Source organism: Nothoprocta perdicaria, unplaced genomic scaffold, assembly GCF_003342845.1.
Source record: "Nothoprocta perdicaria isolate Ctin4 unplaced genomic scaffold, notPer1 scaffold_11, whole genome shotgun sequence".
Taxonomy (NCBI): Eukaryota; Metazoa; Chordata; class Aves; order Tinamiformes; family Tinamidae; genus Nothoprocta; species Nothoprocta perdicaria.
Window position 1 is genome coordinate 7904527 of NW_020454205.1, and position 17332 is coordinate 7921858.

General features: G+C 54.7%; 1 protein-coding gene across 2 annotated transcripts; it reads right to left on the reverse strand.

The window, feature by feature from the left end:
- Positions 1-6616: 6616 nt before the first annotated feature.
- LSS (lanosterol synthase) lies at positions 6617-17231 on the reverse strand. 2 transcript variants are annotated; one of them, XM_026048933.1, is made up of 21 exons: positions 17188-17231; positions 16306-16444; positions 15837-15945; positions 15336-15457; positions 14894-14990; positions 14004-14139; positions 13674-13782; positions 13208-13326; positions 12690-12787; positions 12527-12554; positions 11849-11905; positions 11100-11171; positions 10367-10417; positions 10078-10227; positions 9665-9761; positions 9365-9470; positions 8824-8889; positions 8663-8743; positions 8216-8386; positions 7748-7826; positions 7248-7433 (listed from the first exon to the last, which is right to left on the reverse strand). In XM_026048933.1, exons 2-21 carry the CDS (start codon positions 16382-16384, stop codon positions 7248-7250), a joined length of 2013 nt encoding a protein of 670 aa, XP_025904718.1. In that variant the 5' UTR covers positions 16385-16444; positions 17188-17231. The 2 variants fall into 2 exon arrangements, with proteins under 2 accessions (XP_025904711.1, XP_025904718.1); XM_026048926.1 differs by lacking the exon at positions 17188-17231 and having other exon boundaries at positions 6617-7433; positions 16306-16384.
- Between the last annotated feature and the right edge of the window lie 101 nt (positions 17232-17332).

A 17332-nucleotide genomic window follows, 5' to 3' on the forward strand; every position in this document is an offset into this window, starting at 1 on the left:
GGCAGCAGGACCTGCGAGGAGGGAGAGAAGCTGCTGCTCCGCTCTGTGTCCTGGCACGCTACTCGGTGCCTGGCCAGGCTTACGCCTGGAAAGGGCATCCTGCCTCCCGATTCCCCTGTGGCCACGGGGCAATCCCTCCAGACAGCCCTGCCCTCCCACCACAGGGGCTGCTCCTGGCAACTGCTCCCACCAAATACCAGACCTGCAGGATCTTCTGCACATCCTCGAGGCTGGAAGCAGGGCCACCGAGCGCCAGCACCTSCAGCAGGCTGTCCATGGCATCCAGCGTCTGCAAGGGACACAGAGGGTTGAGCTGCTTCTTCCYCGTGGCCCCTCTCCCGCCACAGAGCACTTTGAGATCCTCCCGCCCCAGGGGACATCTGTGGTCCTGCTGAGAGCAGGGGGAGGTCCCAGGGCAGGGGAGCTGCTGCTGCACGGGACCCAGCRCACAGGCACTGCCTGTCACCCTGCCAAGGGCAGGGAGGGCTGCTGGTGGCAAAGCCAAGCTGGGAGCCTGCCCACCTTGCACCCCACTCCTGTCTCTCAGCACAAGGGGGCCAGGGAACAGCCCAGGCAGCCTGGCCAGCCTCCCTAACGCAGCCAGCACCTACCTTGCCGTAGAGGACAGCATCCACGTCCTGCAGGTGCTCCACTGGAGGCAGGGAGAAGACAGAGCAGAAGCACGCCTGCAGCAGGCTCTCCCGTTTCTCCTCCACAAGCAGCTGGGCTTTGCTGCAAGCACAGAGAGGGCCTCTCAGTGGCGGGGCTGGCAGCAGCCCCCTGAGGCCCTGGCAAGGGGGATGCAGACCTGGGGGTGGGAGGCCTGCGGGCGACACCCGCACTACCTGGGCAGYCCCATGAGGAACCTCCTCTTCCCCCCAGCTTGTTGGCCAGGAACAGAGACCCGGCCAGGCAGGTGSGGCCCAGGGCCCTGCCCACCTCCTGCCTCTCCCATAGGGGAAAGCCCAGGGGACACACGGGACTCCCAGGACCCTCTCTGCCCTCCCATCTCCACCCTCTCGGGCCCAGCAGGTGCCCCTGGGAGACAGCCCAGCACTGGGGCAGCCTCCCCGCTAGGCCTGGGGCCCTCGCGCCCACTTGCTGGAGAGGCCCTGGCCAAGCCAGGCGCTGGGGCAGTTACCTCATGGCACTGGTGGCCAGCAGCACTTGCTGCCGCACCGCGGTGCCCAGGCGGTCGCTGGGCTCCTCTCGCAGCAGCACCTGGAGAGCAGAGGCGGGAGACACCATAGGGAGCTGCCAGGGCCCCGCAAGACACCGGTGCCCACCAGCCAGGGCCCCCCACCTCCCGGTGCTCACGCAAGCCCTCCTGTCCTGTACCCCACCAGGCCTCTGGCCACCCCCTCTCCCCTCACCTCCAGCAACTCGGCCAGGTCCGATTTGCACCGCCAGAGCTCCTGCCGCAGGAGACGCGCGGGCCTGGTGRCCAAGCGCGTTGCTGGGCAGAGGGTGCAGATGGAGGCCAGAAACTGSAGCTTCTTGGCCTCTTCCTGCTGCTACAAGCAGAGGGACAAACAGAGAGCGTAAGAGGGGCAGGGCCAGCAGCACCAGAGCAGCRCAGGGGCTGCCCCCACAGCCCGCTGCCCTGYGCGSCCTTCAGGGCTCGGGCACCCCAAGGGACCCAGCAGGAGAGGCCGGCGCAGCCCCGAGCGCCTTGGGGACACTCACCTGCCCTCCGGAGCTGAGGAAGGCRCGCACRTGCTCCAGGGCTTCTGCYGCCTCTYGAGGCAGCTGCGGGCCAGGAGCTGATGGAGAAAGAGCGGGCAGAGCTGCAGGGCTGGCRGAGAGAGGGCTCGAGGCAGCCCAGCCCTCTGCYCCTGCGCCCGCTGCTGCCCCTGCCCAGCCCAGCRCTGCCCCTCACTCACCCGAAGGCACCTTCTGGTGCACAGACCATGCCTGGGGCTTCTGGTTGCAGGTGTTCAACGCAACCGCCCCATCCTCCTCCTCATCATCCTCCCAAGCCATCCAGGGCTGGYTGGGGGGTCGCTCCGCCATCCTGGCCGCGTGGCCAAACTCCGCGGAGCCGCCCGGGGACAACAGAGATAATTCTGGGTGCTCTCAGTGCGCTGCTTCAGCAGCACCTTCGCTCCCGTCCTCTCCTGTTGCCGTCCTCCCGGACACTGCAGGCCGAGCCCGCCTGGCCGGGATGTCATAGCAGTGCAGTCACAGAGGGCCGCGCTGTCACACGAGGGCCGCCTGTGACCCACCGGGGAGGGGCAGGATGACCTTCAGGGGCCGCACGCCCCACTCGTCCCCCTGCTCATGACACCTCTTGGCCCTCAGGGTGCACCTAGGCCCCCATGCGACCCTAAACCCAAAGGTGTCCTTCCCACACGTTGTGCTGTCTAAAATGCAAATATGCCACCTAAAAGCAATCTGCACAGAGCGCTACCTTTCAGTTTGCCAGGCTTTTCTAATACCCCTCTCCGTGGGCCTCTGTTTTTTCTCTCTCTTTTAACCCTAATCCTAGCCCTAACCCTAAAGATATCTGTAAAGCTAAGGTAACTGTGCATAGGGCTTGCTAATACGCTGCCTAAAGCCGATACATACCAAGCGCTACATTTCTTTTGGGATACCACTTGTAGCCCCACTCCCTATGGGGCTCTGCACTTTCTCTCTCCCTTAACCCTAGCCCTAACCCTGGTGCTAAATTGGACCTTCCCATGCCTAGTGCAGGCTAAAATGAAAGCATGCCGCCTAAAAGCAGTATGTGTAGAGTGGTACATTTTCTTTGGCCAGCTCTTCCTAATCCCACCCGCCATGGTGCTCTGGTTTTTCTCTCTCAATCGTTATGCTAGCTGTAACACTAAAGCTACTCCTAAAGCTAAGGTAGCCATGCCCAGGCCTTGCTAAAATGCAAATATGCTCCCTAAAAGCAATCTGCACAGAGTGCTACATTTCCTTTTGCCAGTCCTTTCTTACGCCACTTTCTAGGGGCCTCTGGCTTTTCTCTCTCTCTTGACGCTATTCCTAGCCCTAAAGCTGAACTCACCACACCTAATGCTGGCTAAAATGCAAATATCCTGCCTACTATCCATCTACATATATCACTCCATATCTTTTGCAATGTCCTTTCTAGCCCCACTCCCCATGGGGCTCTGGGCCTTCTCATTTTTTTAATCCTATCCTTAGCCCTAATCTTAGCCTGACAGCTGTGCTCATCATGCCTTGTGTTGGATAAAATGCCAATATGCTGCGTAGAAACCATCTGCACAAGCACTAAATTTCCTTATGCATGCCTTTTCTAGCCCCACTCCCCACGCGGTTTGGGCTTTCTCTTCACCCTAGGTTTAAATCAGAGGTGATCTTGCCTAGGGCTGCCTAAATGGGAAATATGCTTTCTAAATTCTTCTGTGGGTATCATTAGATGTTATTTGTCCTGCCCTTTCTACGTCAACTCCCCATAGGGTTGTGAGTTCCTCTGTGTGCCCTTGTTCACAGCAATCTGGGGCATTGCTTTGGAAAGGCGTTGATGATGGATCGTGGCATACGATTAAACGAAGGACCTGATCTTGCACTACTTTCCTAAAGCCTTACAATTAGCTTATATTTAGGCTGTAGCTATTCGGTGTATTCCTGTTGGAGAAAAAAAAAATAGAATAACAACTTACTCTTGCTATTGAAGATATGTGGGAACCTGTTCTTTGATGCAAGGCGAGAGTGCTGGTCATGATGCAGCATCAGCAATAACAGAAAGGACAGGGTATCAGAGCCAAGAGTAGGTATCACACTAGCAGATATAAAGCAATTTTCTGGTTTTATTCCCCTCTCTGGATGCTGCATACATGGTCATGCTGTGAATTTTAGCCTAGGTACTCGTGTCCCATTTTTCTCAGGTATGACCACCTTTGCTCTTCATGTCATTCCAAGGTTTACAAGTTAACTGTTTCTCAGAGGCAGAAAAGCCAATTAATATTACTGCTAGCTATAGGTCTGAAAAGATGTCTCTGGTGAAAAGGTTGACATCAATATTTGGATTATGTGGCCACATTGGAAGAAGGTAGATGAGTCAAAAGGCAAGACTGGGTTGCCTGTAGCTCGTCAAAAGCAACCTTGTTTGCTGTCTGGGGCTGCCCTATTGCCACACAGCCTGCCAGTTTCAGTCCAGAGTGGCTTTAAGGTAACTTGCTCTGGCATCACTTCATCTGAGACACAATAAAATGGGTGAAATTGGCTCAGATAAGCTTTGTCCTATCAGGACAGTATTTTGTTTCTTTCTTTCTTTTGGGTTTTTTGTTTGTTTTGTTTCCTTCTCGGATGCACATTTTCAAATGTTAGCAGAGGATTTCTGTGCACTGAAGGTCTATTTGTTGTCTGACTTTAGGGATGGGAGCGTATTGCTTTGCAGACCTGGGCTGCAGACTCAGAAACATAGCTTCATCCAGGCAGTACAACACAGCAGGAGGCATGTTATTTATTGCCTGTCACAGAGCAGATTATGGACTTCCATCCAACATCAGCTATGTGACACAGACAAAATCCACCAATGCTTGTAGGCTGGTAGCATTATGCCAGATACACACTGTACACACCCTATGAAGATGCAAGATATTGCACAGGGTGGCTGTTGTCAACCCATTAGCTCAGGGAAATACATCATAGGACATACCTAAATCATGCTAAAACAAGCTGAGATGAGCTTAGTGCATCTCGATGATCTTAAGGTAATTTTTTAAATTTTATGCTGGAGACCATAATCTCAGTGGGCTGTACAGTGTAGATACATGCACAGAGCTGAACCATACAAGGGCTTGCTTAACTTCTCTCTTCCTCGAGTTGCTAGATGTGGCCTCGTTGAGTCAGTTAGCACTGTGCTTGTATCAGATACAGTGCCAGTTGAGATGGAGGAGCCGATCCTTTTTCCCTTCTGCACTTTGCAGAAAGTTGTGCAGCAGGCAGGGAGTGTTTTCAAGGGTTTGCTTTTCATCTTCAAAGCGGCCTAAAACTCCCTGAGCAAATTTAATGACACAGTGAAGCTACAGCTTCTCTAGGAGAAAAAAAATGCTGCCTGCTAATAAGTTAATCAGCAAAGCCCAGCTTTCCAGGTGAAGAATTAATTAATTCCATGTGATAAAAGAGGCAGTTTCGGGGCACCAATGGGCTCATCTTGAAGCAAATACTGAGTGCCTGGGGCTGAAATGGGGTCCTCATCCATGGGCAGAGTCTTGAAGGGTGCAGAACTGAGGCGGTTCAGACAAAGGCAGACCTGGGTTCCTGGGGCCCGGACAACACTACAGCGGGCAAACAGTGTCCCTTTCTCTCTGACGAGCAGCACCAAGAACACCGTCCCATCCTGGTTTTACTAGAAGGCTGTTACTGTAGCCCAGCCCAGGGCCACTTTGGGCAGGGAGATGGTGCTAGAGCAAAAGCCCCTGGGCTGCCTCAGCAGATTTCTCATGTTATCATCTAGACAAAAGCAAGACTTCTTTAGAAGGGAGTCTTTCCTATAAAATAATAGCTTATTTTTCTCCCTAAAAAGGCTTTTTCCTGCCTCGCATCTCTGCATTATATTCTCTTATAAAGTTCATTAGCTTTTAGCCCATGACCATCTCTCTGTCTAGCAAAGGAGATGTCTTCCTACTGCAAAGCTAATGTAAAGTTCCTGGACTTGCAAGGGAGGAAGGAAAATACGCACCATTCAATAGTTTAGGGTCCTGCCTTGCAACTTCCACAATTGTGATTTTGTTTGGTGAAAAAGCAAGGTGTTCAAGCCAAAAGCCTAGGTGGAAACCAAGCTGCCACATCCTCTCAGGGTGTACAACCCCACAACACTCGAATCGGTTCAGCTGCAGCTGGAAGAAACCTTAAACACTGCTCCCTGCTTGGGATCTTCTGCAAGGAGCACAAATGCAGCTACAAAACTCGAGCGTCCTACACCACTGATCTTTGCCTCTTGACTAATAACCAAAGTGTTGGTAATAAAAACAGGATCACAGCAATAAAGCAGCTTCTTTGCTGCAGCACTGCTAGCAGCAGCATGTTGAGTATAGGGGAACTGCATACTATTGTGAGGGGAGCAGACCCTTGAATAATATATTGAAAGGGCACTGGTTTTACAAAGTTCTCCTAAAGTGAATTAAAAATACCTCCTTGACTTTGATGGAGAACACTGACGGGATTTAAATGCACACTGTTATCACAGACAGGTTTAAAGGAGCCCAGAGTTGGAAAAAAGGCAAACAAGGCTGTCAAAACAGCTCAAGGGGAGTTTGCTTCACAAAGCTTTTAAATTTAACAAGGGCAAGAAGATGGAGCATGCTCTTAGCAAGTCTGGACACCACAGAATACAGCAGGAAAAGAGGCTGGAAAAAGTCTGGTGACTTAAACCAGGCTACAGGGTATTACTGGACATGCTGCCTGCTGGGTGGGATGCACACCAGGTCAGGCCAAGAGGACACCAGCACACAGTTATGTACCACACCATTAGTAATTTATTAACCTGTCACTCAGCACAGCTTCCAGCTCTGAGGCCCAAATAGAAATGCTCCAACACAACACTGCCCTCACCTCCACTCCCCATGGAGAAGGATGCCAGAAGGCACAAGTGGCCTCCAGCGCAACTCATCACCGCTAGAAAACCAGTACACCCACTGCACTGGGGGAAGGCTGAAGCCCAAGATCTGAGCCATGAGCCTCCTCCTTCAGTGCTTTCCATCTTGTTTTTAATGTCCCATTGATGCCTGCCTGCCTTCCCAGTGATGGTGTCAGAGCAGACAGCACTTCAAAGGCAGGTTTGGGCACCCACTCAACAGAGGCTGGTTCAGCAGGGCACACAGTGCACCCCATTGCAATGCTGGCACAGGGAAAGGCCAAAACACACACACCCTTGCAGCAAACAGCCAACCTGAGAGAGCCAGGACAGCACAAGGGAAAGACAAAGACAGCTTTGCCTTACTCAGGATGAGAGATCAAGTCTGCCTAGATATTTAACACAATAGTGCTGGGCAACTTTGCCTTCTCAGATCATGAATTTGATCCCTATGTCTTTTTGGGCCCTGTGTCCTGTACGGGAGGATATACCCAGCAAGAGTCTTTCTAAAAGCTGATTCGTAGAAAAAGGTTCAACAGAAAGTGAAGGAAAACCCAGCGGCACCATGGTGACACTCTCCTCTGTGGAAGAGGCAGTGGCCCAGTGCTGCAGCAAGAACTGCAGTAGGAAAGAGCCTCGTGCTGCTACATGGTGTACAATAACAAAGAAATTGGAAGCCAGCGTCTGAAGCGACCCAGGCTCAGGCAGACAAGGTCTTCTCTAAGGTTCTTCCTGCCCCAGAGGAGGATCCTGACAGCAGCTGCCCAGCCAGAGGGCTGTCAGGATACAGCCGGGAGAAACGCCCCAGTGTCCAGATGGGGAAGACGTTGCAATAGGAGGTGTAGCTGATGGCGCACGACTTGTTGAACACTCCAGCGATGTTCTCCTGAGAGACAGAGAAACAGCAAGGTGATGGGGGTGGCAGGCTCCCACTGCATCACCCTCATCCATGCTCCTGAGGGTAGCATCGCCCACTCTGGAAGCATTCCCCTCTACCCCACATGAGCCTTGAGCTGCCATCTCACTACCACAAACAGTCATAGTTGTGTCCAGGACGTAGGGCCAAGCTCAACTGCTCCCTGGGGCGTTCCCGAAAAACCCACAAGCATTTCCTCTTGCAAGAAAGAGGAAACACATGACTGCCATAGAGGCGCAGTGCCCAGAGGAACCCCCTGGAGAGATGAGAACGGATCTACAAACCTGAGGCCAGTCCCCGTTAGGCAGCTGTTTATCAATCAATGCTTTGATACCCCTTTCCAACACGCTGATATCAGGGTACCTGCGGAGCACAGAGAAGACACACACTCACAAATCTGGACTGTCCATGTAATGCTATCCATGCACTTAGGAAACTTTGCTACCTCCAGGCTACCTGTGCTTGTCCTTGGCATGTCGAGTGTTTTGGAAAGACTCTTCGTGACACTAGCACACCAGACATTACGAATGTGGCAAAACTGTCCCAAGCCAGAGGCTTGTGGTTATGACACAGACTTTTACTACTCACCTTCCCCGAGGCATCCTACAGCCTGTTCAACACAGCAAGTGTCACATGGCACACAGCTTAGCCCACGGCCCATGCCAGCTCTTCTCTAGAACCTGGCTTGTATTTCCTATCCCATCCAGCACTTGGGGCCTTGCAGCATCTCAAGAGGCAAGGGCTGCTCCTACCTGACAGCCATGAGTCCCAGCAGGGCCCAGCATGTATTGTGGATCTGCGATGTGGCACTCTGCACGTACACGCGCTGCTCGCACGACTCAAAGTCTTCTCCCCAACCACCATCTGCCATCTGCTTAGAGAGCAGGAACTGGCACGCCTGGGACACCTCTCTGCACACAGTCCTGCAAAGACACAGAAGAGAATCAGAAGGGTTTGTAGGGGAGAGATGAGGGCACAATGGTTTTCACCCATGTGCCCCCCATCACTAATGGGAACCATGCTCTACCATGCCCATGGTGGGGGTTTGAAGCTTAGGCAGCAAGTACCTAAGCGCTGAATCACAGGCACAAGATTTGGGAAGAGGAGTGCCTGGGCCAGTCAGGACATCACCTCAGTCCCACCACATGGCCCTGCCCAAGAGACAGCAGCAGGGAAACCACACACTGCCCCTCACTCACCCATCACGATACGTGTGCTGCATGCTGGCAAACGCCTCCAGGCCAAACCAGGTGCCATAGGTGAAACAAACGCCCCAGCTCCTAGGAGGGAGGGATGAGCAGTAGCGTCAGGCCTGACAACCCAGGCTTGACGCAGGCAAGGTCCTAGGAGTGTTACTTACCCTTCCCACGACCCATCAGCTCGCTGCGTCCTCCGACAGAAGTCCAGACCCTTTTGCAGTGTTTCTCTGCTCAGGAGAAAGATGTCTGCTTCAAAAGCAGCCCAGACTCAGTGTCTGCCTTTGCAGCTGCCGGTCTTTCTGAGAATTTGGTTAAGCCCCTCTATAAAGCGGCTCAAGGATCAAGGGAGAGCAGACCAGCAGTCCCACGCGATCTCACAGTCAAATCATGCACCACTTGGATGCTTTTCTGCCATGAGCTGACACAACAGGAACCCAGCTGGCAACCCTGTGTAAGACCAGGGCAACAGAGAGCCTGTGCCCTGCTCCTTGAGTCAAGCTGGAGCCCAGCCTCTTATGGGGAACTCTAGTTTGAAGATATCATTAGCAGGCCAGTCCTGAATGCACCAAGGGCAGCTCCATGCCAACATGGAGGTCCCTGACAAAAGGTCAACAGGGACTGCACCAGCCAAGGCCATGTCAAGCAGTATGGGTGACTGCAGGCTGTTTTCTCCCCCGCCCCACTCTCCTCCCAGTGTATCACCTGATCTCTGGGGCTCTGTGGTCAGGGAACACCTCGTGGAAGTGTTTCAGTGCCTGCATGACAGCTGACGTGCACTCCACATAGGTGTAGTCAATCATGATATCACCTGTCAATGAGAAAAGACCAGCAATGCAACAGCCCCTCTGCAGGGCAGCTCTCCCACTGTGAGGCCTCTCCCTTGTCCCAGCTCACAGGCATCCCACAAAGGGACCTGTGGCAAAGCCTGGCACCCACCAGGCCCAGCGGCGCCAGATCCCTTTGCAGTGGGCAAGACAACCAACCCCATACAATTCTGCTTACCAAACACCTCCGAGGGGTTCAGCAGCTCCAGCAGGCGACCTCCTCGCTTTGTTTCGTATGTGGCAAAGCCTCCATCAGAGTTTCTCATGCTCAGCAACTGCCCAGACAAGCAGAGAATGGCAAGTGAACCGGTCCACAGGCAGCAGCACCCCAATCCACCCCCAAATCAGGTGTGAGGGCAGAGCTAAACCCACAGGGATGGCACATAACACACATGTCAACCCAGAGGCACATCTATCCGAACCACCACTGTAGAGACTTGTATCACATTAATACAGTGTCACCACTGCTATTAGCAGGCCACAGGCCTCACAGTGGCTTACCCAACACCAGGCCTACCAGCTCACTAGGACCTCTGTCTTCTCAGCTTACCTGGCTGCATTTCCCACAGCCCCACTTTCTGCAGCACTTACCACATTCACAGCATCAAAGAGGCGCTCAGAGGGGACACGCTCAGTTATGAAGGGGCACTTCTCCTGCAGCAGCATCACTGACTTCAGCCCCTCTGCCGTGCAGTCAGCTACAATCCAGCCACAGTCCCGGGTGCTGAAGGGGAAGCCACCCTGGGAAAGGGTCAGGAGAAATAAGGACCTTCCTCCAGACCTGCTCTGCCCTTGCACAGAGGAACTCACTGCCCCTCAATCCCATTCCCTTTTCCCAAATTGCTGTCCCAATCACCCCAGCCAGTACCAGCTCTTGTACCTTGTTCATATGGCGATAATATTTCTGATAGTCAGGTGGATTCTCCGGGATCTGCATAGGACAAGAGCAGAAGTGAGGACAGGCCAGAGATGTGTGAAACCACTGCTAGAGCAGAGTTCTATGGGCCAGGGCACCATCCACCCTTTACCGAGGAAGGCAGCCAAAGCCAGAGGCTGGGTCTGGAGCGGTGAGAAATCACTTTTAGGCCTGATTTCTCCATATGTTGCTGAATCCTGTCTTTTCATCATTCCTTCCCAACAGAAAGCCATCCACTTTTCAATGCTTCCATTGCCAGTGCCATAAGCAAGACCTACAGCTACATCTGTCCCCAGCCACCCTTGACCCCATAAGCCACGGCCAGAAGGAGCTGAGCCCATACAGTCACTAGCCAAGGAAGCCAGATTTCCCAGCAGCATAACTGAAAAATGTGGTCAATGGGTAGAGTGAGGAGAAAAAAAAATCTCAGACTCTCTATTCAACAACTTTTCTCAGCCAAGGAAAGTAACTTAAATGCCCTAGAGCCAGTCATTGTCATCTCCAAGCTGTAGAGGTCCTTTCTTTGCTGTTCCTCAGCAAAAAGAATGCAGGAAACAAAAAGTTGCCCCCAGTGCTTTACTAGCACAGCTCTGCAAAAGTGCTCTTCAGGGGAAAACCAGGGTATTACACAGAGCTATAAGACACAAGAGTTTGTACAGCCAGCACAGCAGAAACACCATCGACCAGGGCTGCTCACCTGGCTGAACTTGAGGAACTCATGGGCGTTTTGGAGGCAGGACTTGAATTCAGGGATGCTCTGGCCTTCTGCCTGGAAAGAGAGGTGCACAGTGAGCAAGGAGCTGTGGCTGTCACATGTCCCTTGGATAGAAGAGGATATGCTGGGATCTCACTGACCTGCTGATCTAAGTGTAACCAACTCCTGCCCTTCATATAGTCTTTCCCATTGGTTTGGGATCATACTTCATTTGTATCCATCTGACTGTTTCCACTAATAGCTTCTACAGTTAGAGCTGAACCAGCTGTGGTCACTGGTACTGAAGAGAAGCACTTGCCTGGCCAGGGTAAGGGCTTATCTGGTCAAGCATATCACCCTCCCTAGAACATGCCCGCTACAGCTAGCACTCCAGTGCTGCAAACCAGGGATCCTGCATGGGACAGAGCACGGGAGAAGAGCCAGGTTGCAGCGACAAGGAAACCTAATCCAACCCATTCAGCAACATCAACTCCTGCTCTGTAAACTGCTGGCAATGCTAGGGTGCATCTGCTGTGCTGGTCACCTTCTGTGCCACTAGGGCATGGATGGTGGGATCAACAGCTCTGAGAAGGAGCATGTTCACCATCACCAGCTCTGGTGTAGAGAGCATGATGCCAGCATCTGCACCGTGGAGCTCTATAGGGGTGTGCAACAGGACCCACTGGTATTTGGGGACTGGAGAAGAGAGGCCACTTTCCTGAAGCAGCATACAGCCCTGAAAGGAACATTACCTCCAGAAAGGCTTGGACAGCAAAGGCAGTATCCCAGAGCTGGGATCCATTTGTCCCCTGGAATAGAGAGGGAGAGCTGGCAGTGAGAGGCAGCGGACTGGGGCGGGAGAGCAGCTCACCCCAACCATGGGGTCTCTAGGGCAGCACCTCCCTCCTGCATTAGCTCCGTGAGCTCCCTCCACCTTGTGCCTGTTTCAGATTGTGCAGCACCACGGCTGACGTGCAGGCAGATACAGCAGCACAAGCATGGGAAAGGGACAAGAAATGAGACAGCTGGCACAGCCTGTGCCAAGGCACAGCCAGAACATGAGGGGCAGCCAGGGACGAGGAGCACAGGGAGGCAATAGCCAGGAGAGAAGCACAGCTCTGTCCACATACTGCATCTGAGCAGACGGACACGGGCCTGTGTCCCTATGTCTTCCTCCTCCTCTTTTCCCACCATCTGTGAGGTGGAAGGGGACAGAGGCCTTGAGCTGCTCCTCAGCTGACGGCCAGACAGAGACAGACCAGCAGGACAGACACTGCTTGCTGCTGGCACTGCTGGAGAAGTGGTAGTGAGACAGGCAAGACAAGCTGCTGAGAGCCCAGCCCCAGTGTGAACAAGCTGTCCCATCCCACAGGTTGCCACAGCATGCGTGGGTCCCTGTCAGTCACAGCTGAAATTCCACAGCACGTCACCTGCATCTTCATGCCATCGAGGCCCAGCCTGTGGGAGAAGAGAGCACAGTGCTGCAGCGCAGACACAGCAAGAGCACCAGCAACGGGGCTGAAAACCACAGCATGCTCACACAAACAGATCAGAGCCCTGTGCTGTGGCAGGCAGGTCCTGCTCAGCCCTTACCAGAGATAGTCTGGAATCCTGGAGACGTGTTCCTGAAAAGCTGGGGAGTCTTCCCCATCCACAAACCAGCGGACCAGCATATTGATGGTCTTGGAAATCTGCCAAGAGAACAGTATCAGAGCATGGAGACAGCATGCTGCAAACCCCAGAGATGTACATCACTCCCACCCAGCACATAACCCTTTACAGGTCCATTGTTCCAATGGCTCAAACCATTGTGTTGCACCCTAAGTGTGACACTGCCCAGATCAGCCATGAGATTACTCCAGAACTTCCCCCCAAATCACTTCCCTGCACACTGGAAAAGGTGCCCTTCATCAGAGATCACAGCTGCCCCAAAGTCAGCTGTATCTCCAGTGCTCTATTACCATTAGGAGTTGTGCCTGAGCAAGATCTATTGGTTATGATTACAGGTCACACTTGTAAAGGGCTGGGAGCCCCAGCATAGTCCCTCAAGGCCACAAAAAGAAACAGAGCTAAAGGTAGGACTTTTAAAGGGTCATTAGCAAGCAGCCTACCGGGCCAATGCTGATGCACTTGGTGAATCTGTCGTCAGCTTTGATGTGGTCATACAGCTCTGCCACAGCTTGCTGCCGCAGGGAGGTGCTGTGGATGGCTTCATACATGTTCATGATGGCTGCAGAAGGAAAAAGGGACGTACTGTGAAAAAGCTGATTTATGTAGCAGGAGTCGGCTGTACCACTGCTCACAGCATCGCTAGCTGAGGGAAGCAGGGGGATTGTTCTGCCCCGAAGAGACGACAGCATCAGGACACAATGACCTGCAGCTCTCACATAGACACAAGAGAAGACCGTGGACCACATACATGGTCATAGTTCCCATTCCGGATCCAGGATATGCACCACCAGCCAGCAGAAGTCCATAGGGAGCTCCCATGGTGCCAGGCAGCCAGAGCTCCATCACCAGCTTGTGCAAGGGCAGCAGCATGGCAAGAATCCTCCCACGCCAGCCATATGCACTCACCATATGCCACCCCCAGGAGCCAGCTGTGCGGCGTGTACACATCACAGGCAGCCACGTTGTTCCGCTGGGCTGGCCAGTCTATGCTGGCATAGTCCTGCACGTACAGCTCCTGGCATGAGAGAACACAGGGCATCAGCCTGGCAGGCCGACAGCAAACACCCTGAGCTGGTTTATTGTGGATAATTGGCTTTTCTACCTGGACAGACACCATTTCCCCTGTGCAGGCATGGGCTGTCACTTGGTGACCCAGAGGTTTGTCCCAAGGACACAGCAGCAGGTCAGGGAGCCACATATCCTTGTTAGGAGGCTCCATAAGGGTCTCCTGCTTACCTGCCGCAGGCTCTGTACAAGCTCATCCTCTTCTGCTGACAGACGCTTGGCGTAACAGTAGCTCATGGGCAGGTAAACCTGGCGGCAGTGACACCACAGCCGGGACGGATGGGCTGGGAACCACGTAGGGAGCAGCCTGGTCACAACAGAGAAGGTCTTAGCATGAGGGACAGGGAGGGCCAAGGGAGGCATGGTGCTATGCTGTGTCGGCAGGGAATGCCTGAAGCAGGGGGATCCTTTCCCTATTCCTGCTCAGGGCCCTTTGCTGCCCGTACAGCTGCAAAGGACATAAGAGGATGTCCATGCAGCCTGGCCCCACACAGTCCCTCCCCAGCAAGGCTGCTCCCCCTCCACCAGGGCCAGCAGCGACCCTTCTTGGGCAAATCCAGACAGGGCAGGGAGGACCCCGAGCTCAGGGAGGAGGCTGACAAGTCCAGTCAGGGACACCTCTCCTTTTAGTGCAGTCATGAAGGGAGAGGCCTGGGCTGCAGACAGAGCTGAGAACAAAGCTCAAACAGTCCCTGGCACTGCGTGACCGCTAGAGCTGGCAGCCTTACATACAATAAGATCTGTCCTGCTAGGGCCCAGGCCTGGCTGGCCACCAGAGCAGAAGATAATACGCATCAGCTCTCTGCTACCCATATCAAGGTCTTGATGCTAATAGGGCTGAGCTCTGGCACTTAACGTTCAGTCCTATGCACCCAACAAGTCCTACCCCAACAGCAAGACCAGCCCACAGGTGTCCCAGCTCACAGGCAGTAGGAGCAGCCTCTTGGCTGCTTGGAGCAGCTGCAGGTGGGGGTGATCTCCATCAACATCAAAGTTTGGAGGGCTTGGGGGCCAAGCAAAACTGAAAATACGCCCCACTTCCACACTGGGGCAGCACATACCACATCTCTGGGAGAAGAGTGTTCATCCCATCCCAGCTGTAAACATTCAAGATAGCCAGCCAAAACTTCCCCCATGAAGGGATGCCCACAGCACCTCCTGCAGAGAGGGATATTAGTTCGGGGGATTAATGCAAACAAGCCAATTCCCAAACCTACACACATAGTCGGATCATCCTCTCCTCCATTTAAGCATGTGCCACTGGGGCTGGGACAGATGTCAAAGACAAAACAAAACAAAACCAAAACACATCAAGCAAATCATGGCTCAGAAACAAAACACCCTTCCCAGGCTTAACCTGAAACAGAGGTGCTATCAAAGGCAAGCAAGTGCATCAGCTCTTCCACTGCCTGCCCCCATGCTCCACTCAGCACTTGGGGCCAGCCAAACCTCCCCAGTGAGTGTCCCAGCCCCACAGCTGCCGTACCAGGCAGCAGAGCTGACCTTTGCTATGCAGGTTGACACGGGCCCGCACAACATCTGGGTCATCCGGACCGACCCCCAGGATCCTCAGGGCAGTGTAGTTCAGTGCTGTGCCAAACACTGTCGATTTGTCTTCCACGTGCCTGTCATGAGTGCACACACATACACACGAGACAGACATTAGACAAAACCCACTGCATGGGGCTTTCCTGGCCAGGGCAAAATGGGGTGCTAAGGATGACTGTGGAAAAGGGAGACCCAACCTAGATAGAAACATTTTTGTTCTGCACCACCCAAAACATGCAACACTTGGGGATAGTGCCAAGCAGGAGATGCAGCTAGGCATCTGTGGCAGGGAAGCATCCCTAGAGTCCTACACAAGCAGTTGGGCAGTCACCCAGAGGTACCACAGCCACCACCTCCTATTCCCAAACCTTGTCAGACTCTGCAGCAGCTCCAAGTGCTGAATCTCAGGGGCACCACCACAAAAGCACCCCACAAAAACACCCCGCTGCTACTCACAAGCCCCAGCCGCCATCTGGGAGCTGTACAGAGCGCAGGTAGCGCACCATCTCTTCCCGAAACCCTTCCGGCAGCTGGATCTTTGCAGTGTGGCAAGTGATGAGGAGACCTGGAAGATGAGGCAGAGGGACTCTCTTACCATGTCCAATGCCGTGTATTTATCTGGCTGAGAAAAGCAGGTCTCTCGCACCAGCACAGCCCAGGGCCTTGGGGCACTGCACCAAGGCACGACATGGAGCCACCCCTGCACTCATGACTGATGCTTCTGCTGACAAGGCAGAGATGTGCCGGGATGAAGCAACATGGCAAACATGCCCAGCCATGGCCATTTCGCCCATTCCCACCTCAGCAGAGGGAAGGGCCTCCTGGCAGGGCACCGAGCAGGCCCGGAGCACCTGGGAGCTCCTCCTTGCCCTGAGGAGTCACCCCAGCACCCCATGGCAGTACCAAGCACCCAACCACAACTGACCTGGGAGCAGGAAGAGCGGCCCGCCATAATCACCAGCCCAATGACCATCCTCAGCCTGAAGGCTGGCATAAAACCGCATGCCGTTGCGGGCTGCCTCCCGTGCCGTGTGAGCCGCCGGCAAGGGTCGCAGCACTTCATCCTGCAAGGAGACAACGTCTCAGTCGGGGTCCCCCGATGGGAACAGGGCCCGGGTGATGCCCCTCTCCTCACTCTAGGCCCTGGAACCCCCATCTCCACATGGGGCTTGGGGACACCTGAGCTCCAGGGACACCCCCCCATCCCAGCCCCAGGAATGTCCCTTCCACCAGGGCGCCTGGGGAGCCTCGGGACTCAGGCCCTTGGAGACACCTCTGTCCCAGAGACCCCCCGGTTGGGGCCCAGACCCAGAGATCCCCCCCTCAACTGAGGACTAGGGGGGCACCTCAGCCCCAGGGACACCCCCAAACCTCAAGAGCCTCTCCCAGCTAGAGACTGGTGTCCCCTCTGCCCCAGGAGCCACCCTCAAGCCCAACCCCAATCCTTGGGGGAGACATCTCAGCCACAGGATCACCCCATTAGGGACAGGGGTACACCTCATCCCCAGGACCCTCTTAGCACCAAGGACCCCACACTTTCGGAAGAGGGAGGCACCTCATCCCCAGGAAGCCCCTCTCAAGCCCAGGGTCTCCCCCCACACTTGAGGGTGGAGCAGCACCCCAAACCCAGAGCTCCCCCCCACATGACAGCCAGGGGGGATGCAGCCCCTGCGAGCCCTCCCCATCTGGGGAGAGCGGCCGAACAGCAGCCCTAGGCGCCGACCACCAGCCCCAGGTGCCCCCCCGGCCCTCGGCGCCCCCCTCCTCCTCGGGTACCGGCCCCCCGGGGTGGCGGCGGGCGCCTCACCGTGCTCAGCCCCAGGCAATGCGCCTCCAGCGCCGTCTGCGCCCGCCTCGCCGCCTCGCCGGCGCCGGCGCCGTCCCGGGCGGGCAGGTAGCTCCAGCGTTGCCGCCCGCCCTCGCAGCTCAGCCGCCAGCCGCGCAGCTCCGTG

Bases quoted from the DNA above. Each gene is read 5' to 3' on its own strand.
- LSS (XM_026048926.1), bottom strand. From the start codon at position 16,384: ATGCGGTTTTATGCCAGCCTTCAGGCTGAGGATGGTCATTGGGCTGGT. The intron at 8,387-8,662 runs GTGAGTGAGGGG...GTGTCTTTGCAG, and splicing joins CAGCACACGTATCGTGATGG to GACTGTGTGCAGAGAGGTGT. The intron at 7,827-8,215 runs GTAGGAGCAGCC...TGTGCTCCGCAG, and splicing joins CTGGGACTCATGGCTGTCAG to GTACCCTGATATCAGCGTGT.